Source organism: Phascolarctos cinereus, unplaced genomic scaffold (genome assembly GCF_003287225.1).
Source record: "Phascolarctos cinereus isolate Bilbo 61053 unplaced genomic scaffold, phaCin_HiC Scaffold_9;HRSCAF=440, whole genome shotgun sequence".
NCBI lineage: Eukaryota > Metazoa > Chordata > Mammalia > Diprotodontia > Phascolarctidae > Phascolarctos > Phascolarctos cinereus.
The window spans coordinates 74996938-75024837 of record NW_027556402.1 but is presented as its reverse complement, the minus strand read 5'-3'; the positions used below and the strand labels follow the sequence as shown (position 1 = coordinate 75024837).

Here is a 27900-nt window from a genome sequence, read left to right as displayed (position 1 = left end):
ATAATAGCATTAAGCATAATTAGACAAAGCCCTCAACACATTGGCCATGTCTGAAAATGTATGGTCCATTCCACACCTTTACTCCAATAGGTAGAAGGCATAATTCATCATTAGTGTTCTGAAGTTAGGCTTAATAACTGCATCAGTCATAATTCTGAAGTCTTTTAATTATTGTTCTCTTTCATACTATTGTTTCATCATGTGAATTGTTCTCCTGGTTTTACTAACTTCACTCTGCATCAGTTCGTATAGGTCTTACCAAGTTTCTCTGAATTTTTATATTCCCTCCCCCCTTTTTTTTAAGGCAACAACTGGGGTTAAGTGACTTGCCCAGAGTCACACAGCTAGTATCAAGTGTTTGGTCTGAGGCTGCATTTGAACTCAGGTCCTCCTGACTTCAGAGCCAGTGCTCTATCCACTGCACCACCTAGCTGCCCCTTATATTCCTCATTTTTGCTGCCTAATAATCTATTATATTCATGTGCGTAATTAGTTCAGATATTCCATAATCTATAGGCACCTTTTAGTTCTTTTGCTACTTTGTTGTTATATGAGATAATTACCTATGTCTTCAACCTCCTGGGATTTTTTTTGGTTACTAATGCTAAATTGTGTTGTTAGTGAATTTTTAAAACTTAATTCCAAATTGCATCCGATAACAATTGGACCAATTCACATCTCTAACAATAGGGTATTAGTGTATGGGTTTCCTATAGCTCTTCTGGTAGCAACTGTTTCTGTTTTTTATCATATTTGCCAATTTACTGAGTGTGAGTTGGAACTCCAGAGATATTTCATTTCTTTCTTTTATTAGTGATTTGAAATAATTTCATTTTTCATTAATGGCTTGTATTTTGTCTTTTGAAAATACACTGTTCACATCTTTTAATCACTTTTTCACTGGAGAGTGGCTCTTGGTTCTTATATATTTATATCAACTTCCTAAAGATCTTGGATATCAATTGTTTCTATCAAGTATGTTTGCTGCAAAGATTTTTCCCAATTAATTATGTATCTTTAAATTCTAGCTGCATTGACTTTGCTTATTCAAAAGCTTTTCAATTTTATATAATTGGATCAGTTTATTCTTTTGTGATTACCTCTATCTTATAATCTATTAAGACTTCTTCTAGCCATAATTCTGCAAGATATGTCATTTCATTCTCTTCTAAATTTTTTAAAATAATGCGATATTTCATATTTAGGTCATTTTTCCATTTAGAGCTTCTTGTGATATATGATATATCATATAAACTGTCTAGACCACTACTTTTTTACTTTGCTCTCCCTTACTGACTCTTTGTCTAAGTAGCGCAGTTTCAATCTGCTACCACCATTTGGAGAATTTATATTAATGTTGGACAAAGCTTTCATATTCCTTAAATTCCATGATGATAAATTTCCCATAAAATCAGGATAAATTTTAGAGCAGCAGAATAGTATACTAGAAAGTTGAATTTTAAGCAAGGAGACCTAGGCTCAAATATGAAATTCTACGCTTAATTGTATGACTGTTTAGTTTCCCAGAACATCCATTTCCTCACACGTTAATGGGATAACAATGCTTCTACTACATACAAAATCACTATGAGCTTTGTCTATATACAAACTGAGGATAATCCAAATGAAGGAATAAGCAGGAGTAGGAAATAAACAAGTTTTCACAAGCAGTATTCAACAATGCATTGCGTCTGTATCAGTCAGTGTGCCACTATACAACTGGATTTTTTTCCAAAAAAATATGTCACATATGAAAAATATTGAAGCTTCCATTAAATATGTAACTGAAATAATCATATTGAATGACCCAATTACAAACATAATATGGGGCACAAAATAAGAAAAATATATGTTTACCATAAATGCTTACCACTGTGATGGAGGAGATCCAGAGCACAGTCCAAGTAGAAATAATTATTCCCTTCAAATAGTTTGTTCTTCCAGATGTTACTTTTTGTGGATGACATTATGCTGATTGCATGAAATCCCATAACTCTTGGAAGAATATTTAATCATTCAAAAGAGTTTGAGATGACCATTCACACAAGAAAGACCAAATGGATAAAGACTGTCTTTTGCCCAGATTATTGCATACTTTTGAATGGGGGGAAAAAATGGAAGGACAGTGAGTTAGTTCCAGAGTTGAGCAGGAGGAAGATAGTGGCCATGGTTGCTCTTAGGAAATTGCAAAACTCATTTAATAACCCCAAGTTTCCCCATGAAAGCAAAGGTCCACCTTTTCAATATCAACATTTTATCTTTGTTGCTATATGTCAATGATACATAGAGTATAATGGTCTCTGAAGAATTAAAGATGGATGTTATGTAGTGGTCAATCACTGGAGGGGAGAATGGTGGATGTAAGCAGGCTACAACATATAACCAATGAAGAAGAATAGTAGCAAAAGATGTCATTATCAGGGAATTGTTTGCTAGAATGAAAATATAGGCAATTCATGTGTCAAATGAGGGATGGCAGATAGAGTGTTCCATTGGTATCCTTGCAATATTAGAAGGAAGTGACGAAGAGGATGTTAAGCTTCCCTGTGGCTGATTTATTGGAGGACAAGGGCAAGAATGGGCAGGCATGATTGGATTGTAATGTCTGTTGTTGGAGGGAAGTTACAGAGCGAAGTGCTAACAGAACCATCGGAATATTGTCATCTTCATAGGGTTGTTGTGAGGAAGGAGCTTTGTAAATATTCAATTGTTATGTAAATATAGGTTGAGAGGCCAAACAAGCACAAAAAAATCAGACATGCAGTGCTTCATTCCTGTAACTCCCCACATTCTCCAGGGAGTGAGAAGTGTCTTCCAACATTTCTTTAGGGCTAAACTTGTTCTTTGTCATTTTGCAGCCTTTTATTTCAGTTTTTTAAAGGTTTTTGTTTTTTCCATTTCCATTCTTGTAGTTGTTTTTTAGGTGGGGTTCTTGGTTCTGCTTATTCAATAGTGTAACTTCAAGGGGTAGAGAGTACTAATAATTGAGGGATACAAGAGATCAAGTCTTTCATAAGAGAATGAACTCATGTTGTTTGAAGAAATTGAGGGATTCTCCAAAGTGTAGGTAAGAAAGAAGTACCCTCTGGACATGGGGGAAGATCACTTAGGGCAAACACACAGTAGGAAGAGATGGAAGGTCAGCTACTGGGAATAGTTCACAGGCCAATTCAACTGTGTTAGAAAGTTGTCGGTGGGGAGGGCATACTGTGAAATAAGACTTGGTTGACATGCAGGAGCTTGATTATAAAGGGCTTTAAAAGAGTTATATTTACAGTTATACCTTTTGTGTAAAGTAACTTTGGTACTACTTAACATTTTCACTTCTAACCACTATCCGACAGTTACTCCTAGTAGCATGTATTTCTAAGTCCCCATGGACAGAATTGTCTTCTCATTAAGTATTTGTTGGAAAAGATTATCAACAAAAGAGTCTTTTCAAAAGATATTCAAGCTTTCTAGTTTGTGCTTTATCTGACTTTCTGATTGTTTTGAAAATTCAAATACATAGAAGCTACAAAAGGTAAACTTAAAACAATTTGCAGCATATATCATTTTAGAGACTCTTACCTTGAAGTCAATTGTGTGATGTCTCAGAGTATGAGGTGATGTGTGGTGTGTACGTCTTAACAGAGCTGTGGAAGATAATACAGCAATGCTTTTTAGCAGGCTAAAAAATCCTGATAGAATCCACTGATATCAAAAGTTTTGCTGCCTAAATATACCTTCATAGACTTTCACTTATCATGGTAAGAAAAACTAACAGTGAAATGTGGATTCCAAATAACAGAGGTGATTTGGAAGGTAAGCAGATCACTTTTAGTTTAAGAAATGGAGGTTCTTATTTTTTCTCTTTTTAAGGAGCAGAATTGCCTTATCCACCACTGGAGGACATGTCTTTCTTATCTGTCCCCTTCTCAACTGAGGGGAGTTAGGTGTCACTGTGGATAGAGCACTGAGCCTGGAGTCAGAAAGACCTGAGGTCGAATCTAGCCTTGGATGCTTACTGGCTGTGTGATTCTTAGAAAATTACTTAGCCTCTTTCTACCTCAGTTTCTTTATCCATATAATAGGGAAAATAATAGTATCCACTTTGCAAGACTGTTGTTAGGATCAAATGAGATAATATTCATAAAGGGCTTCGCATATGCTGGGCATATCATAATCACTTAATAAATCCTCCTTCCCTCCATCCCCAAATAACATTACTATGGGAAGTTGAAACAGCAGTAGTTGCTACTCCAACCGACTTGAGGAGTGTCAGTGTCTGCTTATATCATTGACTGTCCTCCAGATCTTAAATGGACTCCAGCACTCAGCTCAAATGCCACCTTATTTGTGAAACTAAGTCCTACTTCCTTCCCCAGTATTGTACTTATTTTGTATATGTCTGTATATGAATATAAATATATACACACATATACATATATATGGGTGTATATTCATATGTATGTTTGCAAATTTTATGTATAGATGTGTGTAGATATGCATGTGTATAATATATATTATATATGTACACACTTATTTGTATATATTTGTGTATAGTTTCCCTGATAAAATGGAATCTTCTTTTGGTCTCTTATACTGAATGTGTAGCACAGTGGGTGCTTAATAAATGCTTCTTTACATTACATTAAAGGGGACTCCATTACAGTCTCCTTTAACACATTTTCTCTTTACTGCATTTTTTAATGAATTTTTTTTCAGTGAACAAAAATCGATTTTTCTCCTTCCTATCAGCTCTCCAGTTATCATAGAAAAGAAACCCTTGTAGTAAACTACAAGTAGTAATAAAACTAAACAAATCGCCATATCACCATGTCCAAAAAATTTATACCCTTAGTTTATCACCTCTGTATCAGAAGGATAACATGCATCATCATTAGTCTTCTGGAGTTATTGTTGGTTGTTGCATTGATCAAAATGTCTAATTCTTTCAAAGTTGTTTGCTATATACATTATTCTCCTGGTCCTGGTCACTTCACTCTGCATCAGTTCATATAAATCATCCCAGGTTTCTCCGAAACTGCCCCTTCAGTATTTCTTACAGTTCATTACTATTACATTGTGTTCACATAGCATAATTTATTAAGCTATTCCCTAATTGATGGGGACTTCCCCCCCCCCATTTTCTTCTAATTCCTTGCCAACATAAAAAGGGGGTGAGTAGAAATAATTTGTAATTGTATATTATACATTATACTTAATCATATAAAATGAATAATAATTTGATTTAAGTGCCTACTATTTGTCAGGTACTGTGTTACATGCATTACAAAGATTATTTCATTCAACAAAGAGCTACTATAAATATTTTTGTACGTGTTAGTCCTTTTCCCCTTTCTTTGATCTCTTTGGGGAATAGGCCTCATAGTAGTACCATTTGGTCAAAGAATATGCTCAATTTAGTAACTTTTGAGGCTACTAACTTTCCAAAATGGGTATTTCCTAGACTTTCTGCAACATTTGCCGTTACCCATTTTTTTTTGTCAGCTTGCTAACCTAATGTGTGTGAGGTGGAACTTCAGAGATGCTTTATTGCATTTCTCTAATTATTTTTTCATTTGGTTTTTGAGAGCTTGGATGTCTTTCTTGGAAAAGTACCTCTTCATATCCTTTGATTATTTGTCAGTTGGAAATAGCTCTTATTATTATAAATTTTGAACCATTTTCTCATAAAAATAGCTTGGAAATGAGACCCTCATCGGAAAAACTTACTGTAATGTTTTTTTTTTCCCAGTCACCTCTTTCCCTTCTAATTTTAGCCATATTGAGTCTGCTTGCGCAAAACTTTTTTTAATTTTATGTAATTAAAATTGTTCATTTTATCTAATGTGAACTTCTCTTTCTCTTGTTTGGGCATGAATTATTCCCTTATCCATAGATCTGAAATTTAATTTTGAAAAATAATTTCTTCCATTCTCCTCTGTTGTTAATGATGTCACTTATTATGTTTGTCAGTTATCTATTTTAAGCTTGTTTTGGTTGTATGGTGTGAATGCTGGTTTATACCTGTTTTCTGCCAGACTGCTTTCCAGCTGTCCCAGGTATTTTTATCTAATAATGAGCTTTTACCCAAGTAGCTACGAGACCCCATTCTGTGTGTCAAACACTGTCAAACACTTCTGTGTATTGAGTACCTAATATGTTCCATTGATTGATCTCTGTATTTCTTAACCAGTGCCAAATTATTCTGATCGGTTGTAGTTTATAGTATAGTTTGATATCTGGTACTTCTAGACCCTTTTTCTTCCCACTTTTTTTCATTCTTTTTTTTTCTTTTTTCTTTTTTTAAAATTAATTTATTTATTTTTAGTTTTCAACATTCACTTCCACAAGATTTTGAGTTCCATATTTTCTCCCCATCTCGTCCCCCCCGCCAAGATGAAAAATAGGGAATGCCTCACGAATTTGCTTGTCATCCTTGCTCAGGGGCCATGCTAATCTTCTCTGTATCGATCCAGTTTTAGTATATGTGCTGCCAAAGCAAGCACTTTTTATTTTCATTCTTAATATTGATTATTGGATTGTATGTCCAGCCTTGGGTCATAGGATCATACAGCTAGAGCTGGAAGGGTATCTCAGAGGCCCTTTAATCAAACTCTGTCATTTTACAGGTGAGGAAACTGAGGCCCAAAGATGCTAAGTAATTTGCCAAAGGTTGCACAGGTAGTAAGTATAAGAGTTAGGATTTGAACCTGGACCCTCCGAATCCAGAGTCATTGCTCTTTCCCCTATATTGTACTGTCTTACCTCTGACCAGCCCTGGGCTCCATTCTTGAATCATGTAAGGAAGAAGTAGATGACATCATATAATCTTTCCTTTTAGATATGTAAAGAAAGTGAGAGGGTTTATGACCTGCCTAAATTCAGACAGATAGGCTCATAAGATTTAGACCTGTAACAGACCTTTGAGATCATCTACCCCTGTTTTCTAGAGTCTAAAACTGATATTCTTTTGACTATACTTTTCAATTTCTCTCTGTAGGTTTATGATGTATACGTATGTGTGTGTGTGTGTGTGTGTGTATACACATATACATACATACATATATATGTATGTATAAACACCTATGCATATAGATGTAACCACTGTACACTTGTATACATGAACTGTCCCCCATGTCTGACATGAACTCCTTCCTCACCTTCACATATTGTAATCTCTATATACCTCCAAAGCTCAACTCAAATACTACATCTATGTGAGCCCTTTGACTCAGTTTCCTTAACTGTAGAATGAGGATAATAATAGTATTTACCTCTCAGGGTTGTTGTAAAGACCAAATGAGACATTTGTGGGAAAAAAACAACCTGCTTAGCACACTGTCTGACACACAGTAGCTGCTATATAATTGCTTATTCTCTTCTCCATTGTGTTAATATTGTGTCTTGTTCTGGTCCCTCTGACAACCTTTCCTTCTAGTCAAGTATAGTGAGTTTCATAGATAGCTAATATAATGGAGCACAAGATCAGATTTTAAAGGGGAACCTGGAAGTCACATACAAACTGTCCCAAAGATCAAAAGAGCATCATTTACAAATTATATCACATATTAACCAAAATTCATATCCTAGTAATATGTAATGAATCAAGGGAAGCCATCTAGGCACTGCTTATCAGGTTTCTGGTTTTATGCTATTTAAATTACAAGTAAGTTCCGGACCACCAAAGTTCCAGACCAGCAAACATCCAAAAGGTGCTGATGTCTTTGAGATGTAACTTGGAAGCTTTACCAGTCAGTCTGACGTGCTTTAGATATGTTAATCAACTAATTAATTAGTTAATGAACTAGGTAGCCCAGAATGGAGTTGTTGGTCTTTCCCCAGAAAATCCTTTAAAAATGGGACTTCAAAATTCTTGTCCCCGACAGAGTCTTCCATCTCCATCGGGTCTACAATGCTTAGTTCTCCCAACTCTAATCCATGGTTATGTGAGGGGTATTCTGTGCCTCTGCCTCTCGCCATCCTCTTCCCTGTGCTGCTTGGCTTACTTCACCATTCTATCCCCCTCTTCCCCTGTTCCTTAGTCCCTGCTTGTTTCTGTACCTTCTGTGATTATTAAAGTGTGATTGCCACCTTACTTCCTGCTGCCAATTGTGGTTTTTCCTGGCAAGTACCCAAAGAACTGAGTGTGCCTTCCCCCATTTTATAATTTACAAATTAATTATCAATTCATCAATCCTTCCCTTTCCTAGTCTCCCCAGATGTCAGTGTGCCCCCTGAAATTAGTTTGTATTCACTTTGTACATGTATTATATTTACTTACATAGGTACATCTTCCTTCCCTAAAGAGAATTTAAAAGTTCACTGAGAATTGGAGCTGTTTCACTTTTGTATTTCTGGCCCACGTGCCTAATACAGTGCTTGATGGTTGAGCACATAATAAATGATTGTTGATGTTCTTATCACCCATCTTTTATCCCTCCTGCAGTTAAAACCACATCTCCTTACAAATACTTCTTATAATTTCTCAGAATGAATCCTGCTTTTACAGGCCACTATTCAGTTCCTAATATATATGGCTCATTTCTCACCCTTAGGTAATTTTAAGCCTCTTGGTAATTTCCATGAGAAACTACCCCATTTGCCATAATGCATTTCCCATTGACAGTAATGAGAAACCGACTATTGATTCATTCAGGCCTAGGGATGCTCAAAATGTTCTTCTTCTAATAGTGATATCACAGAAAAGTGTTTACTTTGAAATTGTCTTTATTTATGTTTAAAAATCAGATCTTGACCAAAATGCTAACATGTTGTTTTAGGGAACATTTTTGTTAAATGGAGTTTTTCTTATTCTTTTATTTGCAAAAAACTGTCTTGGAGAGATGGATCAGTTTTCTCTTCTATAAAATGAGGGGTTGCACTCCAGCTTTAAATTTGTGAGTCTTTAATCCTAGTGAGAATTTTGCCTATCAGTCATGAGTGATTGTCACGCTATATACCTTTATTGATTTATTATTTTTGGTAAAAACATTTAGTACTTTACACCTAGCTCTTGGTCTGACTGTGATGATGATAACACAAATAATTATTGAACACTCACACATACAAAGGCATTTAAACTCTTTTACTTAGTAAAGGGGGTGGGGACAGCATTGGCAGGTTTGCTATGGGGACTGTATTCATAGAAAATCAGAGTTTAGAAAGGACTTCAGAGACCTTCTAATCCTAGTACAACCCATATGTGAAGAGGGGTTATTAATGGAGAAAAGCTCCCGTGGGAGGGATACTTAACTACCTTTTGAGTGTGCCATCCACTTTGTTTTTGTTTTTTTTTTGGTGAGGTAATCAGGGTTAAGTGACTTGCCTAGCGGCACACAGCTAGTAAGTATGTATCTGAGGTCAGATTTGAACTCAGGTCTTTCTGACTCCAGGGCCAGTGCTCTGTCCATTGCTCCCCATAGCTGCCCCTATATGCCATCCACTTTTGTATAGCTTTAATTGTTATTAAGATTTATTCTGTAATCTCTGCAACTTCTACCCATTTCTAGTTCTGCTGTCTGAAATTAGATAAAACAAATCTAATTCACGGGGTAAACTAACTCAGATTGAGTGAAATAGCAATTGATGTACAGTTGAAGGAGTGGCAGCTAATCATTTGATTATTAATTATTAGATATTCTCTTTTTCCATTTATATTTTTAAGGCATTTAATTTGCTATTTATGTTCTTTTAATGAAGAATTCTTTGAAAAAGAGAATATTTGGATAACACTGGCCCTGGAGTCAGGAGGACCTGAGTTCAATCCAACCTCAAATACTTGACACTTACTAGCTGTGTGACCCTGGAAAGTCACTTAACCCCGATTGCCTCACCAAAAAAAAAATAAAGAAAGAAAGAGAATGTAATTCTGATATGAGAAGCAGCTTGACAGAGTAGATAGATAGCTGACCTTGGAGTCAAGAAAACCTAGGTTCACGCTGTGTCTCTTGACACATATCTTCTGTGTGGCCATTGCAAGGCACTTAACTCTTGGGAAACTCTCAAAGAGTATAAGTTTACTAAAAATTATAGATCGGTACTGGTAGAGGCATTTTCCACACCAAGAATTTCCCATGATAACAAAATCATAGATACAGACCAACAAATCAGAGTACAAGGTTATGAGGACAACTGCATTAAAAAGCAGTTGAAAAAAGGCTTATATAATTGTACCTTTATATCATTAGATCACATGGCTAAAAACTGAAAGAGACATTAGAATAATCAGTTCACAGATGTCAAAGTGATTTTCCTTACACACAAGTCTGACCATCTCCCTGCCCTCTTCAGTAAACTCGGTGATTCTCTACTTCCTGTAATATAATATGTAAGCTCGTCTTTGTTTTTTCTGGTGTTACTTTTTTCTTAAACCCACATCAAAATCTCTTACAATGGAGTAATTTGTTTCCTTATTTATGCTTTCCATGATAATTGTACTTATTTACCTTTCGTGTATTTCTTTTGGTTTTTGTATTTGTACTAGGAATACTCTACTCATTTTTTCCCCCTTTTATTTAACATCAATTTCTTTTTCATTAGTTATTAGTCAAGTTTGCAGGATACGTTATTTTTAAATTGCAGTTTCAGCACCTTTGCGGTTCAGAATGTTTTTTCCATTCCTTCCTGTGATTTCTCATTGCTGAGGAATAGTCTTGTGTTATTTAGATTTCCTTTCTTTTATGTTTGAAGATCCTTCTCTTGGCTTCTTACAGAGTTTGTTCTCATTGGCATTGTTAAATTTAACCATTATCTGTCTTCAAGCTTGAAGAGGTAGATTTTATTTTCCTGGAGGCAATTTGTGGGTTCTCTCAATTTATGCTTTGTTTTCTACATTCAGAAATTCTGCACAGTTTTCTTGGATGATGTCCTGCATTACCTAAGTTGTCTCTGCCTATCCTATCTTCACAGTCAACTGCTTTAGTTTGCATAGAGTTCTTACGTTCTTTTTAACATTTTTGCCTTTTGCTTCTATACTAGTGTTTTTCTCCATCTCAGTATTTTTGTGTTTCAAAATGTTAATGTCACTGTTTTAAAGTTAACTTTCCATTGTGGATTCAATTTTCTCTATTCTACTAATTGACTTTTTAAAATTTTTTCATTGAGAACTCTCAGTTTTGAAGTTTAGTCATTCCTCATTTCATCTTTTATGTTTTTCATTTGTCTTTTGAATCATTGTCAAATTTCTTGTCATGACACTATCTCTTTGGAGTCAACTCCATCAGGCATTGATTCACTTTGTTTTGCTGTGTAATATTTGTTAAAAGAGATTTGAAGAGGTAGTGCCAATCCTTCCTACTGACCTTAGGACCCTTAGTGCCTAGCCTTTCTTCTAACCTTAAGATTTGATTTGTCTACTTGTGCCCTCAGGTTTTTTGTTTGTTTGTTTCTTTTTGGATAGTTTTCCTTCTTGAAATCTTCAGTGTTTCAACTTGAAAAAGATATTCTCTCACCACTCATATTTCTGATTTCCCTCCCCCACCCTCACTGATATACTTTTCCAACTGGTATATAAAGATACCTCAGTCTACTCAAATACTGGGGAATTTAGGCTTCACCAGCCTGAGTCACTACCCTGAGTAGCTTAGAGGAAGGACAGAGCAGGCCTCTACTTGGGTTCTATTCCCTTTTCTTAAAGCTGAACACAGACACATGCTGACTCCTTTACTTTCTTCCTCGGTTCTCTTTTCCTTTTTTTGCATGAGCTAAATGAGTATTACCAAAATTAAGTAAACTTTTTGCAGGCGAAAGGAGGAGAATGAGAGTGTTCCAGGTAGAGTCCCTAACCTAATTCTGAGCCTAAGAAAGCAATATACTTTTATTCCTCTCTTCCTCCTCACATGGCTGGGCAAAGTAAGTGTCTGCTCTTTGCTGTGGGGGTGAGGGACAGGCAGGAGATGGGGTATTCTGGCAGTCTGCCATGCAGAGAATCCCACAGTGTGATTTGGGCACAAACCTATAGATTACTTTGTGCGTTCCATCTGAGCACAAAAGACTAGAGTTCTCAAGTGTTAATTAATAAGGACTTTTACCTTTTAAAGGTTCTCATCTTTGTCCTGTGAACTTAGCTGTAATCACTCTACATCTGTGACATAATTCTCTCCCTCCCCCTTTTTTTGGAAGCTTACAGAGTAAAAGAGCTCTGTAAAAAGTGATTAATCTACCATGTGACACAGCTGTCTGTGTAAAAAGCCTCTTATAACCTTACACTAACCTACCTTTCCAGCCTGATACATTACTCTTTTTCCTGCAGTTTATGGTCTATCAAAACTGGCCTTCTTAATGTCAAGAATACAAAAGAAGTGTAATGATGAGTCCATATACCAAAACTTCTAGGATGTAACTAAAGAGTTGCTCAGAAGAAAAATTATCAAAAATGAACAAAAATAGAAGATGGAGGAGCAATGAACTAAATAGACAGTTAAAAAATAGCCAAGGAAGGTGAAAGGTCACTAGTGCCACAGAACAGTCAGGCAGAATGTGGTCAGAGAAAAGGAGATTGGCTTTGGAAAAAAAGGATGGCACCAGAGAGAAATGTCAGTAGACTGGTAGGGAACCAAGGCTGGTGTCACAGGTTATGGAGGAATGGATGATGAAGTAAGAAAACAAATTTATTGACTTCTCATTTATCCCTTCTTGATGGAGCCTGGGTCCTTGTTGTAGATTCAGAGGATTTAAATTTAGGAAGGACTTCAGATGTCATCTAATTCCAACCCCGTTATTTTAGAGGAAACAGAGAGGTTAAATGAAAAGGGCACAAAGGTAGTGGTTAACATAATTCAGGTCTTCTGAGGCCAAATCCAGTGTTTTTTCACACTATATGGCACTGCTTCTCTAAATGGAAAGTAATAGTTCTGAGTTTTAAAATATTAAAAAGCAAAATATATACTGGACAGGCTAATGTGTTCATAATAATTATTAATTTTGAAATCCCTAAGAGATAATGATGATAACTCACGTTTATATATAATACTATAAGGCAAATAGTGTAAATATTACTACCCCCATCATTTTATGAATATGGAAACTGAGTCTCAAAGGAGTGAAGTAACTTGCTTTTATCACACCAGTGGCAAATTTTGGAGCTAAGCTTCCAACCCAGTGGGATCTGTTGATACCAAGTATAACATGATAGCTGCAATACCACACTCCAGTTCAAGTAGCTAATAGCATGGTGGATAACCTAAATATGATTCCTTCACTGGTGCTTGGTTACTTGCATATAATAACTATATGTATACACAACACGCACACACACACACATACACACACACACATAATACAAATAAATAAATAAATAAATAAATAAATATATATATATATATATATATATACACACACACACACACACACACACACACGTATTGCCTAATAGCTTCTGCTTATAGCAAAATAAAATCTGACAAATATGTGTCCAATCATTTCTCCCTAAGTAAAGAAACTTGAACAACTGAAGGATCTTAAAAGTTGTCACTATGAGTAGGACCCCAGTGTCAATTTTCCCTCTCTCCTAAAAGCTTTAGTAATCAGTCTTCATGAGTGACTGTGGCCAAAAATCCATCACTTTGTTCTGAACCTCTTTATGAGCCTACCCAAAGTTAACTAGACTGGTCCTAGGATGAAAAACCAAATCATTCTTGCCAAGCCTATATACTTGAAGCATTTCTAGCTTGATAATAGCACCTGCCAAAGCTCAGGCCCAGTCAGCATGGCCTTGGAGAGCTCAGGATCACCTCCACTCTATAATGAACCAGATGAGGACTTTCCTGGAGGCTAAATGAGGAGATGATATAGAAGTCATTTGATTTTTTTTAAAAAGACTAACTCATTTCCAGGTACTTCTCAGTGTTAATCCTGTTGTAGGACTAGAGGTTTTCTAGCCCAGCCCTCTAACCCATATGAAGTTTCATTATAGAAGATAATGGAAGAGTTATTATATGAGCCATGCAACTGAAAAGACTTTGGATATGATGACTTCTGGGCATGACAGTTGTGCACCTTTCCCAGGGAGTAAACGTCCATGGAGTAAATTATGGAGTACTTATAGGCACCCATTTTTCCTTTCAGAAACCATGGGGCATGTTAAATGCACTTATGATGGATAGCAGGGCATATGGAGTTTAAAGCCCACATTTTTAAAGTGAGCCTGCTTAACCTTGTACGATACTTTAACATGGCACTTTAGAATTAGAAGCACATAGCAGTAACATTTGTTGCCAACCTAGCTCTATTTATTAACTTGGTGGAGCTGTGAGGAGGAGCGTTTGAAAGCCAAGATCTGGTTCTTCATCTTGAAAATCATTTTTGATCTTTCTCATCTGAGGTCTTACACAAGCACTGTTTAAAAAAAAAAACTGGACATGCTAATAATCAATCCTATATAAACTGAAAGCTTATGAATTTTTCGTAGTGACATTGTAGCTTTAAAGCTAATCGTAAATATTTATAAAGCTCTTCTTTCCAATACTTCTTAAAAGGAGATCAGTGCCTGGCATGGCTAGGAGATGATAGTGTTTTATCTGATTTTCCTTTGAAATGTAGAAAAGTCTTCAAATTTTCTCACATTATTCTCCCTAATGTACACTATAAAGGGTAAATATTATGACATGGTTAGGCTAAATCTTGTGATGGTAAATATTATTGAAAGTACACTTTTCAATGCTGAAAACTAAAATTAAATAAAATTTTTTTTAGAAGAATGTACACCTTTCCCATTGGAGTAAATGGAAATAAGATATATTAAGGGATTTAAAGTATTTTCTTTAACATATGTTACAAATAATGCAGCTTAGTCTTTTTTTCCTGTATAATTTTTACTCATAATTCAGAAAAGTCTAGGCTATCCATAGACTAGTCTTTTTTTTTTTTTTAACAAAAGACAGTTTTCTCTTCCAATTAAAAATGATCCAACTATAAACGAAAAAGTAGGGCTATATTTACTTAGTCTTACTATTGTATCCTTTAGAAAAGAGTAACATTTCTCTGGGGAGGTCAGTCTTTGGTAAAAACAGTTCATCTGCAATTTTAATTTGAAATAGAACAAAAACACTCAAAGGTTGAAGACTTGTGCTGAATAACTATGGTACCATTTACTTGCAGCCTGAAAGCCTTCCTTTCCAGAAATTAGGCAGTAAAAAGCGAATACTTGTCTTATCACTGCCTCTGGCTAGCTTGGCCATTAGCATCTCTCAGAATTGTATTTGTTTTTCAGAATTCACTTTGGAATGAATGGTGCTGTCCTGATTAATCCACTCAAGAGCAAAGATCACACTAGAGCATCCCCGGTTTTTGAACTACAGCTCACTAAAGATTTGATTTGTTTCTATGACTCAAGTGTAGAATTCAGGTGAGATAAAATCCCTTAAAAAAAAAATCAATGTCCAGCATTTGACTGGGGACCAGGAACATAAATGAAAAATAAGTGTTTATATCAAATGTTGGTGAGCCTCATCCTAGAATGAGTACTTTCTCTAGCTTTCTACCTTAAGTAGGTTTAAAAAAAATAAGTGTTTATTGGTGCTCTTTCCCTTTTTTTTCCACCAGTTGCAACCCAATGATTCTCTTCTACCCCTTTCTCATAGAACCCTCCCTCAAATTAGAGTATAGCTGAGCAAAACAAATCAACACATTGACTATATTTACAAAATATTCTCCATTCTACCTCTGTCATCTATGACCTCTGCTGATAGTAACGAGTCATGCTTCAACAATTCACTAAAGTATGATTAGTCACCACATTGGACAGAGGTCTGATGTCTTTAATTTTGCTTTCTTTTCGCTGTAGGAAACTTTATGATCACCTCAAAATTTTCACAGGATCATACTTACAGCTGACAAGCTGAAAGATACCTTATAGGTCATCAAATCCAACGGGCTTCATTTTTACAGGTGAGGGAACTGAGGTCCAGAGAGCTTAAGTGTCTTGCCCAGGGTCACGGAGCTAGTGAGTGTTTGAGGGTTGATTTGAACTTAGGACTTTCTGACTTCAAGCCCAGCTCTCTTATTCTCTATGCCACCGAGCTGCCTCATCATGAGAAATAAATTCTCCCAAATATTATGTCAATATTTCATATAAATGATTGGCATATCCAGGTTGGTCATGATTTATTTGTATTTATGACAAAGCCCATAAAATGTATGTTTTCTTTTTCTTAATTAACAAAATTGTGAACTTACTCAAAGGTAATATATTTCCTGTTCTTCAGGAGTTCTCTGGAAAGTAAACAGAGGATAAAAATGATGGAAGATTTAGATGTCTGCTCACCCAAATTTAACATCTCAAGGGCAGAAAGTGAAGTGAAAAAGCAGAAGGACCGGATGTTGTGTGATGTGTTATTAGACCAGAATATGTTACCTGGTGTTGGAAACATCATCAAAAATGAAGCCCTCTTTGATAGTGGACTCCACCCAGCAGTTAAAGTATGTCTTAAAGAGGTTTTTTTGTTTTTCGCGTTTCTCTATTTGTAGAAATAGTAGAACTCCTTCGTACTATTGGGGATTAGGGAATAGAATTAGCCTTCACCTCACATACCATACCATGTTGTTGTTCAGTCGTTTTTCAGTCATGTCTGACTCTTTGTGATCTTGTTTGTGGTTTTCTTGATAGAGATACTGGTACAGTTTGTCATATCCTTCTCCAATACTGTGCAGTATTAGCCTTTAAAAATTATTGATGTCTCTTGTTTGTACATTATTTTTATTCTGAAATATATATCCTACCTACCTGCCCAGTGAGCATTCCCTTGTAACAAAGAAAAAAAATTAGATTGGTAAAATCAACCATAACAGAAGCCATGACTGATTGTAAATACAGTATTCCACACCCATCACCCTCCCACCTCTGCCAAGAAGAAAGACACCATACATACCTTTTTATGTGTAATTGCAGTCGTGGTGGGGTTAATCCAGAATACAAATCAGTCTGTGTAATAATGAACTATTACCAGAATAACATTCACAGAAACCTCTTTCTGTGTGTTGGATACGCCTACCACAGAAGCGGTGGCACACATACTTCAGCATTTCCAGGACCCATAGTTTCACGTGGGGTGGATGCTCCTTCCACTGATGCAGCAGCTTGCAAAGCTGCCCTGCCATAGTGAATGTCTTCATAAGCAGAGAGAGACAGAGACAGAGACAAAAGCAGAGAAGCACAGACACAGACAAGAGAGCTAGAGGCAGATGAGAGGTAAGAAAGACAAGAGAGGCAGACAAGAGAAATAGAGACAGACAGAGAAAAAACAGCAACAGAGAGATGTTGCCTGCTAATCAGCTTTTGATGATGTGTAGGCACTTGGCCCATGGCCAAGGCTATACTTGTAGTCTATGTAACCTTATAGAGGACCTGCAAGAGATTGCCCTTTACTAGCATAGGCTTTGAGAGCACAGAGTCACTTTTATGTGATGAGGTAACATTGGAATAGAATATATTGGGTGGTGATGTATTTAAGTCCATCTTAGAGTTGTTTAGGGGGAAAAAAGACACTGATAAGTGTTTTTTGTTTGTTTGTTTTAGCATCAAAGTATATGTTTCTTGAAACCAGTTAAATAGGGCTGTTGAATAGTGAGACTGTGACTTAGAGGAGTAATACCATGTCCCAGTCAATGGCGCCTTACAAATTTATGTCATATGTGGTTATTTTATTAGTAGACCAAGGGCTCTTACCTTGTTTTGTATCATGTAGTCTTTTGGAAGTCTAGTGAATCTTGTGGAAGCCTTCTCAGATTTATATTGTTGTTGTTCTTTTTAACCCATTCATAATGGAAGGAAATGTTCAATTTCAGTTAGGTTTTATGGAAAATAAGGATTAATTTTCTTCCATTCAAGTTTCTGGATCCCCTCAAATCTGTCCACAGACCCCATGGTTCATGGATCCCAGGTTAAGACCCAACCCCAAAGCTAGACATTTTTCCTGGGTCTGACAAGTATGCCTTACTCTCTGTGGTCTCTATATGAGCCCACTAATGTTTATCATCTGTTGTGACTATAGATTCTGTGTGACCATAGCTAGCAATAACATTTCTACTAGTAAGGAAAAAGTTAAATAAGTCAGTACCCTACTAATAGAAAGTATGAGAATACATCTGTTTTTTGGTGGTGGTAGTCTTTTTTTTTTTGTTTTAACCCAGTCACCATAAGACTGGGGAGTATTTGTTGATAACGGGCAGGTAGCAAAGTGTTTATTGCAGTAAGGAGAGAGAAAAGGATGTTACTTAGGACTGTTAGATTATCTAAATTCAGATTGTGTTATTGTAAGTCAATTAAATGCATAGACTCAGTTTTGCTTTCTTCATTGGTTTGAAAGATGTTAGTCTGGCCTCTTATTGAAACAGAATGCTTTAATATCTATCCAGCTGTTATAACCAGTATTCACACTGATTCCAACTGACTACAAAGCTCTATGAAAATAAATCTTAAGAGATATCTTAATAAGCATACTTTTCTCCCTTTATATTTTCTTTATCCTTGGTGTCCTCTCAGAACCTCTTGTGAGACATTGAAGGCTTTCTCTGGATACTTACCAAAGTTTTTACTTCTGCTAATTCTTCCTCTAGAGTTGGAGGTAGAGTTGTAGGGTGAGGAGAAGCAAGAAGAGGGTAACTGGGAACATTAGTAAATAAGAGCCGATATCATCTCTAATTGATATATTGCCTCCCCTTCCCCATCACAAGCAAAAGTACACCAGTAAGGGTGGGGGAAACTAACAAGAAAAAAAAAGAAATTTCTATGAACAACCAAAGAGGCCAAAGGGCGTTTGTGTCATTTGAAACTCTAGGGTAGGCTGAAGGAGGGAGGGTATGACCATATTGAACTGTCCAGGCTCCTAGGCAGAACAAAACAGAAGAAGCTGCACTTTGCTACCCCTATGACTTTTTATACAGGTTATTGGTCAGATGCAAATTAGGTGAAGTAGAATAAAGGAAGGTTCAATAAGTGAAATTTAATGAAAGGGTAATTTTCCAAGCAAGATTTCATTTATGAATGGGGCATACAACCTGATAATAAGGATGGGTCAACTGGCCCTGTCTCTGGCCAGAAGACCTCGAATTAAGGGTGCAATATGTTTTTTTACAAGCTTAGAACAAAGAAAAGAATAATAATTACGTAATTGGCCAGCCCTATAGAGATGAGAGATTATTGGTGACATCAAAGAAAGTGGACATAGCCCCAGGTGGGACAACAGCCACCTCTCTAGATCTCTTAGAAATGCTTTTGTGAATTTTATGGGTCCAGCTGCATCCTTAGGTTACTGGTAAGGGCAGACTCAGCAGCAGCTGGGGAATAAGATGAGATCACCTTAATTGTTCAAGATGGGACAAGTTTAGGTAGTCCTAGCCTCTCAAGGATACCCCACAGACCCTGCAGGAAATGCTGAGATAATGTGTTATGAGAACATTGGAGAACAGAGTTTTTCTTTAACTAACAAGCTTAAGCCTTTAGAGAGAAACTGAACTTTAGCCTACATGAGCTGCTTTGCTCAAACGTCAGAGAAGAAGCTTCAGGTTTGACAAAATATGATTATAGAATGAAATCAAATACAAACTATGGGAAACTATAGGAAGAGCCCATCACCACAGAAGTAGCCAAAGTAGCTTCATCAGCAGACCATAGAATCATCATTGATCTAGAGCTGGAAGTGACCCAAGAGACCATTAAATCCAACTCCTTCATTTTACAAATAAGGAAACTGAGCCTCAGAGATGTTAAGTGATTGCCCAAAGTCCCTCAAGTAGCAAGTGGGCAGAGCTAGGATTCAAACCAAAGTCTTCAGATTGAAGACCTTAAAGAACTAAAGAAGGTCTTTAGTGTCTCATAACACAAATGGATTATCCCTCATAGACAAAACAACTACAGAAATGCAAGGTGAATCTATACCAACAGTGTTATTAGAAATAGCATATAATAAATTAAATTATATTATAAGCACATCAAAAGAAGATTCTAATTTCACCCCTCCCCCAAAAAAAAGTACACAAAAAAGCAAGAAGCAAACAACTAAATTGCAAAGCAACAGAGAACGAAAACATCAATAGAAACACAAGAAAGCAAAATAGTGAAAATGTTAATAGGTATGTATTTGCCTCAGTAGCTTTCATTAGAGAAGCAAGATGATAAAATCTAAGAATAAAGTCAAGGGAACAAAAAAAAAAAGTCATGGCAGCACAGATAGAACTGGCCATCCTAAGTGTGAAAAGTAACTCCCCAGTAAAAAGAGGGTCAGGATGTCTCAGGGAGTCACAAAGATCATAGTAGTGTAAAACACAAAAATTCAATTTGGTTTAATTTGGTTCATTTATTTACATTTAAAAAAAATCTGAATTTAATGAACATTGACAAAAGAAACATTTCCATGTACAAAGTATACAAGTAAAAGAATTCCTGTTCTATACAGTTGGCTTTTTTTAGAAGTAAATAATAGATTTTAACATGTGACTTTCAGAGCTGTGTCTACTTATCAGTGTTTACTTCTGAACTTTCCTTAGTTCTCTTCTGCGCATTTTTTAAATTAATTTTTTAATTGGCAAACATCCTTCTTTTCCTCTCTTCCCCCAAATGAGAAAGAAAAACAAAACCTCTGTTACAAACTTGTATAGTCAAGCAAAACAAATTTCTGCATTGACCATGTTTTTTTTTAAAAAAAGTCTCATTCTGCTCTCACTCCTTCACCTCTCAGGAGGTGGGTACCATTTTTCATGAGTCTTCTGGAATTGTAGTTGGTCAATACACTGGTCAGAGTTCCTAAGTTTTTCAAGTTTGTTTTTATGTCATTGTCACTGTATAAGTCGTTCTCATGACTCTACCCACTTCACTCTATATCAGTTCATGCAAATCTTAAGTTTCTTTCAACCCATCCTTTTCATCTTTTTTATTTTGAATTTCCAGTTTTATTTTTTAAAAAAATCATTTAACAAGAACAATAACCAACTTTAAATTCAAATGAACAAAAAGTCTATGTAAGATGGATTAATTTACAACGAAATCTTCAACTTAAAATATCAGCCCTTCTGTGTAGGACCAAGGAGGCCAATAAGCTCCAGTTTAAACAGCAGATTTGTGCAATTAATATATTTTCCTGCATTTGGTGGCACAAAAACATATAGGTTATATAACTCCTAATGAGACAACCCCCATCTAGGAGCTGTGCAAAGAACAGGAATGACCTGAAATTCCCTTTCCAAGGTCACTCGAATTCTGTCACCAGTTATTCGGAAATCTCTGTGACAGATACTCTGACGTGGAAAATACCACTTCGAACCAAATGGTTCCTTTGGAAAACTAAATGATATGAAAAATATTAGCCGTGTGCTGGTAGAATCACAGACCAACTGTTGGAACTGGAAGAGTCTCTAGAGCCCGACTCTATCCTTGCTGAGGCCCAGACCTTTAGTGACTTGCCTAAGGTCATATAATTACATGTAATTTAGTGGTAAAGATGAAAGATAAATTAAAATCTTGTCAGTTCCAAATACAAACCACCAAAACTTAATATTCACCCTAGTGAATGCCTCTTTCCTCTTGTGATTCCTTAGTTCATATTATTAAGTTGAACTACCTGAATTTTTCATTTGTTTCTTGTGTCCTGGGAGCCAGACATGCTACATTTGGGTTTAAGTATTATAGAAGGCTCAGGGGAAAAGAAACCTCCCAAAGTTAAAATAAAATTAGATTACTCTTATTGAAATTCATGCGGGGGAGAAAGAACCTGAAATTTTTCCATGAATATGTTGATTTTTTTTTAAAATCATATCTCATTAAGGTAAAGACTTTTCATCATTTCTTACAGCACAATTGTATTCCATTTATTTACCATAACTTCTTCAGCCATTCCTCTTTGTTTCCATTTCATTGCTGCAACAAGTGATGCCATAAATATTTTTTGTGCATTCTCTCTTTTGGAATTTGGTTAGTAAATTAATAAGCATAACAACTCACATTTACATACGCTGTAAGGTTGACTAAGCACTTTGCTAACAACAGCCCTATAAGAATACCTTATTCCCAGATTATTGTTTCATTTTATAGATGGGGAAACTGAAGGTCAAAGAGGATAAGTAACCAGCCCAAAGTCCCAGAATTAATTAGTGTCTCCACCAGAGCTGGAAACCAGAGATCTCCTTATTCCAGATCTAGCACTCTTTTAACTACACCATATTGTATATTTCAAGTTGTCTTACTGCATATATACTGATTTCCATTTCATGCCCTGCATCAAAAGCCAAGCCTATAGCCCTTTAACTTTATCAAACATGTTAGAGGTGGTGACATTCTCTCTTCCTATGTGTATATTTTAGTTCAGCACAGAATATCCTCTTCTCTTTTCTCCAGTAAGATTGTTCTAAAAGCCCATCATCAATATGTCTAGTCCCATCTTACTCCCTTAGACTAGGTCATTTCACAGTCAATGTTAAATTCACAGAAGTCATTTGTTAGAAGAATCAAAACTTCCTGGACCCTTGGAGTCAAGTTGCAAGGTATAGGGCACTAGGTATTAAGAAAATTAAAAAAAAAAAACCCTGGATCTCTTCCATGCTCACACTGTCAGGAGGCAGAGTAAGTTCCTCATTTCTCTATAAAATAGAAGTGTGGCAACTACAGCTTCCCAGGGGTGTTATGAAAACTAAGAGAGAAGAGGTATCATCAAAGACATCTAGATTCTTCTATCTCTACATAAACTCAGAGTGTTGTAGGATGAAGTAGAAGGTATTTCCTCTGAAACAGTCTTAGAAAGTACATGTCAAATATAATGAATTCTTCAAGGATAATGCTGAAGTTTATTTAGGACTTTTATTTAAAAAAAACCAAACAAACCTCAATCAGGTCTATGTATAAGTTCTTCCGTTAAAAAAAATTACTTACTGGTCATAGGATATTGACATTGGAAAGGGTTTAAAACTCATTTAGGTCAAACTCCTCTATACAGGTAAGGGAACAGTGACAGAAGTATATTGAATATTGTCAGAGCACTAAAGATTTGAATGCATAATTTATATTTGTTTATAAGAATAATATTCCGAGAATTGGAAATTGAAGGGATGCCCATTAACTGGTGAATAGTTCTAAACAAACTATGGTATATGATCATGATGGAATATTATTGTGCTATAAGAAATGACAAGCAGGATGATTTTAGGAAAACCTGGAAAGACTTATATGAACTTATGCAAAATGAAGTGAGCAGGACCAGGAAAATGTACACAGTAACAGCAATATTGTTTGATGAAGAACTGTGAAGGACTGAAGTATTCTCAGCAATACAGTGATCCAAGACAATCCCAAAGGGCTGACGATGAAGCATACTATTCACCTCCAGAGAAAGAACTGATATTGTTTGAATATGGACTGAAACATGCTATTTTTCACTTTCTTACATTCTTTTTCATTTATTCAAGTCTTCTTGTACAAAATGACTAATAAGGAAATGTTTTTACATGATTGAACATTGTAGAACCTATATCAAATTGCTTACCATCTTGGGGTAGGGGGGAAGAGGGATAGAATTTAGAACTCAGAACTTTAAAAAAAAAAGTTAAATATGTAATTGGGGAAAAATAAAATAAATAAAATATGTCATTAAAAGAATAGTGTTCTGTTTAGTACTGACATTTCAGAATACAGTGTTTATAAATTAATATATGACCCGTCAGGATAGAGAAAGTATTGGAACCTGCCTATCTATTTGTCTGCTATATTATGTTACCTGTATATGTTTATATATCATCCACATGTGCATAATTATTTTACTGATGCACTTTAAATATTTTAGATTTTTACTTTTTTCACTTTTTTATCTCCTATATGCACCTCCAAAAAAGGAAAAAAAAAACCCTTGTAACAAACATATATAGTCAAGCAAAACAAATTCCCGTATTATCCATATGTCTCATTCTGCATATTAATCCATCACCTCTCTGTCAGGAAGTAATTAGCAGCCTTCGTTGTCCATCCTACTGATGTGTTTTCTTAAAATTTCAAAATAATAAACGTGATCAAAATATCCTTAAGCATTTTCCCTTCATTTTAAGGTTTCTCAGCTAAAAGATGAACAGATACGTCACCTTGTGAAAATGATACGTGACTTTACAATCCTCTTTTATAGGGTAAGAGCAAAATGTTTGAACTTATCTAAATATTCAACTTTATTTTTGTTGACAACAAAAATTTTCATCTAATGGAGAGAATATAAAGCTACCTCATAACAACATTGTTACTTTAGGGGAAGAAACCAACTTTCCCCTAAATCATATAGAGTATGTGTTGGTCCGTATTTGACCAAAAATGGCAAGGCTGATGAACCTTATGTCCAATTGTCTTTCAAAGGACCATAGGTATGGAGCTAGAAGAAATATTGGAGGTCATCAAATCCAGCCTCCTTGTTTTATAGAAGGAAACTGAGGCCAGGTAAATTAAGTGACTTTTCCAGAGTCACATAGCTAGTAAGTGCAAGAGGTAGGATTTGAACTCTGTTCTTCCTGACTCCAAACTATGTGTTCTATCCTCTACTTGCATTTCATGTAGAATGAACTACTGTGGGTGAGGGGGGTAGAGGAAAAAGAAGTTACATTGGGTGATACTGCCTTATAAAGTTAATAAAAATATTTTGCTTTTTAAAAATACATTTGGACACACCCACCCTAGTAGTGACTATACAACAGTATCACAGTGTGTTAGTGTATCTATTGGGTGCTCAGTTGTCATGTTTACCGGAATAAAAAAGGATGGCCTCGGTTAGATTTAGAGCATTTGGCAATTTTTAGCATAATCGAATGAAAAGTATACAAGTACTTCCTGGCTCATTACTAGGTATTTCTGTTTTCGTGTGTTCTCCCAGAGAGACTGGTTACAGAAAATTTCCCATTTTGTCCATCCTATAAATTTGAAATTTTAATACCTTGCCAAATTAATATTAAATCTGTGTGTAATTTTCAGTTAATATATGCTGAACAGTATTTCATACTGCTGATTGAAAGCCACAGTGTTCTCTTTAAATAGTCTGTGAGCAGGATTATATCTGACGGAAACTGTCAAAATGTCTTTTGAAATGGCATTGAAATTGTTCATGTGTTGTACCTAAACAGAATACTTTCTGTACTGGAAATGTATTGAATGTTTTTTAGAGTAGGTGTAAGATGATGGTGATGATATTAATAACTGCTGACATTTATATAGTACTTTATAATTAAAGTAATTTTATACACATTGTATTATTTGAACTGTACAACCCTGTAAGGTAGGTAATAATAATAATGATAATAAAAACAACTAGCATTTATATGGTGATTTAAGGTCTGCAATCTGCTTTACATCTGTTCTTATTCTAATGACTTTGTGAAATAAGTCCTATTATTATCCCAATTTTACAGATAAGGAAACTGAGGCTGAGAGGTCACACAGCTAATTAAATGTCTGAGGGAGTATTTAAACTTAGACTCCAAGTCCAGTGCTCCTTCACCCCCTTAACAGTATATCATTATCCCCATTTTACAGATGAGGAAACTAAGGCACAAAGGGGATAAGGAATTTGCCCAATGTCATACAGCTAATAAGTAGTGGAGCCAGAACTCAAAGCCAGGTCTTCTGAATCCAAATCTAATGTTCTTTACACTGCACTATAAAAGCTTAATGCTTTAAACCAGATCTGGGCATTAGAAATTAGAATAAAATACTGCCCACGAGAGGAAGATGTCTTCTGGGTTATTGAAATTAGACTTAAGAGAAGGATTAGATTTTTCAAAAAGTGACCAGGCATGGAATTCTCTTGAGAACACTTCATTGCATTTGAAGTAAAATCCCACTATAGACAGTAAGATGACTGTAAGCAAAGAACAAGAAATGTAAACAAGACATAAGGTTATGAAGCAATTGTGTCAAATGACAGGTGTTTAAGACTCTTGCCAACATCTTTTTTTAAAAGATAAAAAAATGCAGATCTTTTCAAATTCTCTTTAGGATATCATATCTATGAATAACGTTGAAGATTATAAATTTGATTCCTTAGCAACACAACTGTCATGTTAGTTGGTAACATAAAGTCACATAATTGTTTTGTTTTAAGTGCCGCAAAACAGGCTCAGCTCTTTATAAACACTATAAGGTGTATAAACGTTCTGACTGTGGTCAGTGTAGAAGCAAGATAACTGTATGTCGCTTGGGGGAGAATAACAGAATGACATATTTCTGCCCTCGTTGTCAAAAGGAAAATCCTCAGTCCATTGATGTAAGGTAAGATATTCACCTTCAGTACAACTTTCTTATAATTCTGCCTCCTAAGAATGCCAAGAGAATTAGTAAGAAGATATATCTAAAATTGGTTAGTTCATTGTGAAGAAATTAACCACTGAATATTTATTAAGTACCTATTATGTGCCAGGCCTGTGTTAGTCACTGGGGATTCCAAGACAAAAATGAAACAGTTTGCCCTCAAGGAGCTTACATTATAATGAAGAAGATGTGATATATACATCCGGGTGTGATACATATAAAGTAGACACAAGGTGACCATAGATGGGAAGGCACTAACAGCTCAGGGGTCAGGGAGAGTCTTCTGCAGTAGTTGGTCTTTGAGAAAGAGAAAATAACCTCATGATAACGTCAGAAGAATATTTCTTCTGGAAGTTTTGTGGCACAAATTCCTGTCCTCAGGTAGCTTAACACCTGTAACAAGTGGAAGAACTTTGGTCATTGTGTTAATTTCCAGTCCTCAGCTAAATTACATCTATCTCGTGAGACAAATACCAACAAATCTAGCAATATCATTTTGGAATCTCTGTGAAGGATGGATTGGAAAGGGGAGATATTGACTATTGGAGAAAATTATAAAAGTTTGTGAAAGCCTGTGAAGAGGGACTGGATAAACCGTGGTACTTGGAGGGTAAGTGGAGAGAAAGGGATGGATATAAGAGATGTTACAGAGAAGGGACTGCCAAGACTTTGGTGAAAGTGAAAGATAAGGTTGTGAACTTAGGTGACTGGAAAGTTGGAGGAATCTTTGATAGAAATAGTGAAGTTAGGACAAAGGAAGAAAATGAATTTTGTTGGGGATTTTGAATTTGAGACTTCTAAGTAGAGATTTCTAGGAGGCAAATGGAGATATGAGTCTGGAGGATAAGAGAATAAGGGCTGGATATATGTTTAGAAGTTACCTAAATATAGATGATAGTTGTTTCCAGAAGTGATGATTAAATCAATCTGTCAATGCGCCTTTATTATTAAGCATTACATATCACCAAAATAGTGAGAAATGGATAGAACCTAGGACATAGGCCTGGGATTCACCTATGCATAAGGAACAAGATACAAATGATGATCCTACAGTGGAGACCAAGAAGAATTAGTCTAATAGGTGAGAAAATAAATCACAACAGAGAGTGTCATGAATACCCCGAGAGGAGAAAGTATCTAGCAGGAGGGGATATTTGATATTATTAACCACTGGAAAAGACTGTTTGATTTAGCAGTAAAGAAACCATTGCTAACCTTGGGAGGAAACAGTTTCTATCTAGTCATAGAGACAAAAGACAGATTGCTAGGGGTTAAGAAATGAATGGACAGTGAGAAAGTAGATCTAAGTCTCAGCTTTTTCTAGGTGTTTGGGCTATTAAAGGAAGGCAAAGTATAGGGCAATAGCTTGAGATGGTGGGATCAAGTAAAGGATTTTTGCAGGCAGGGGAGATTTAGTCATGTTTTTTGGGCAAAAGGGAAGGAGTGGATAGGGAAAAGCTGAATGAAAATCAGAGGAAGAATAGATGTAGTTAAAGAGCCAAGTTCTTGGAGATGATATAGAAGAAATCAAGAGTTGAAGTTGGCAAGAAGGGCTCCCTTATCCTCATCTGATAAGAGCGAAGGAGGAGAGAATTGGTGATGATGCTAAGGTGATTTGAAGTATAGCACTAGGGATGAGAGAGAGCTTACAGTGG

The 27900-nt window shown here is 35.8% G+C and overlaps 1 protein-coding gene and 1 non-coding gene across 4 annotated transcripts in view; one reads left to right on the top strand and one right to left on the bottom strand.

Annotated features, from left to right (window-relative positions):
* NEIL3 (nei like DNA glycosylase 3) overlaps window positions 1–27900 on the top strand; it is a 59536-nt gene that overhangs the window by 14768 nt on the left and 16868 nt on the right. For all 3 annotated transcript variants that reach the window (XM_020997851.2, XM_020997850.2, XM_020997852.2), the window contains exons 3-6: window positions 15197–15331; window positions 16191–16404; window positions 24010–24084; window positions 26040–26206. In XM_020997851.2, coding sequence (XP_020853510.1) covers window positions 15197–15331; window positions 16191–16404; window positions 24010–24084; window positions 26040–26206 — 591 coding nt within the window. The remainder of the gene's footprint in view (window positions 1–15196; window positions 15332–16190; window positions 16405–24009; window positions 24085–26039; window positions 26207–27900) is intronic.
* Window positions 6388–6494, bottom strand: LOC144455546 (U6 spliceosomal RNA). The gene has a single exon (XR_013484265.1). It is a non-coding gene; the product is annotated as a U6 spliceosomal RNA (small nuclear RNA).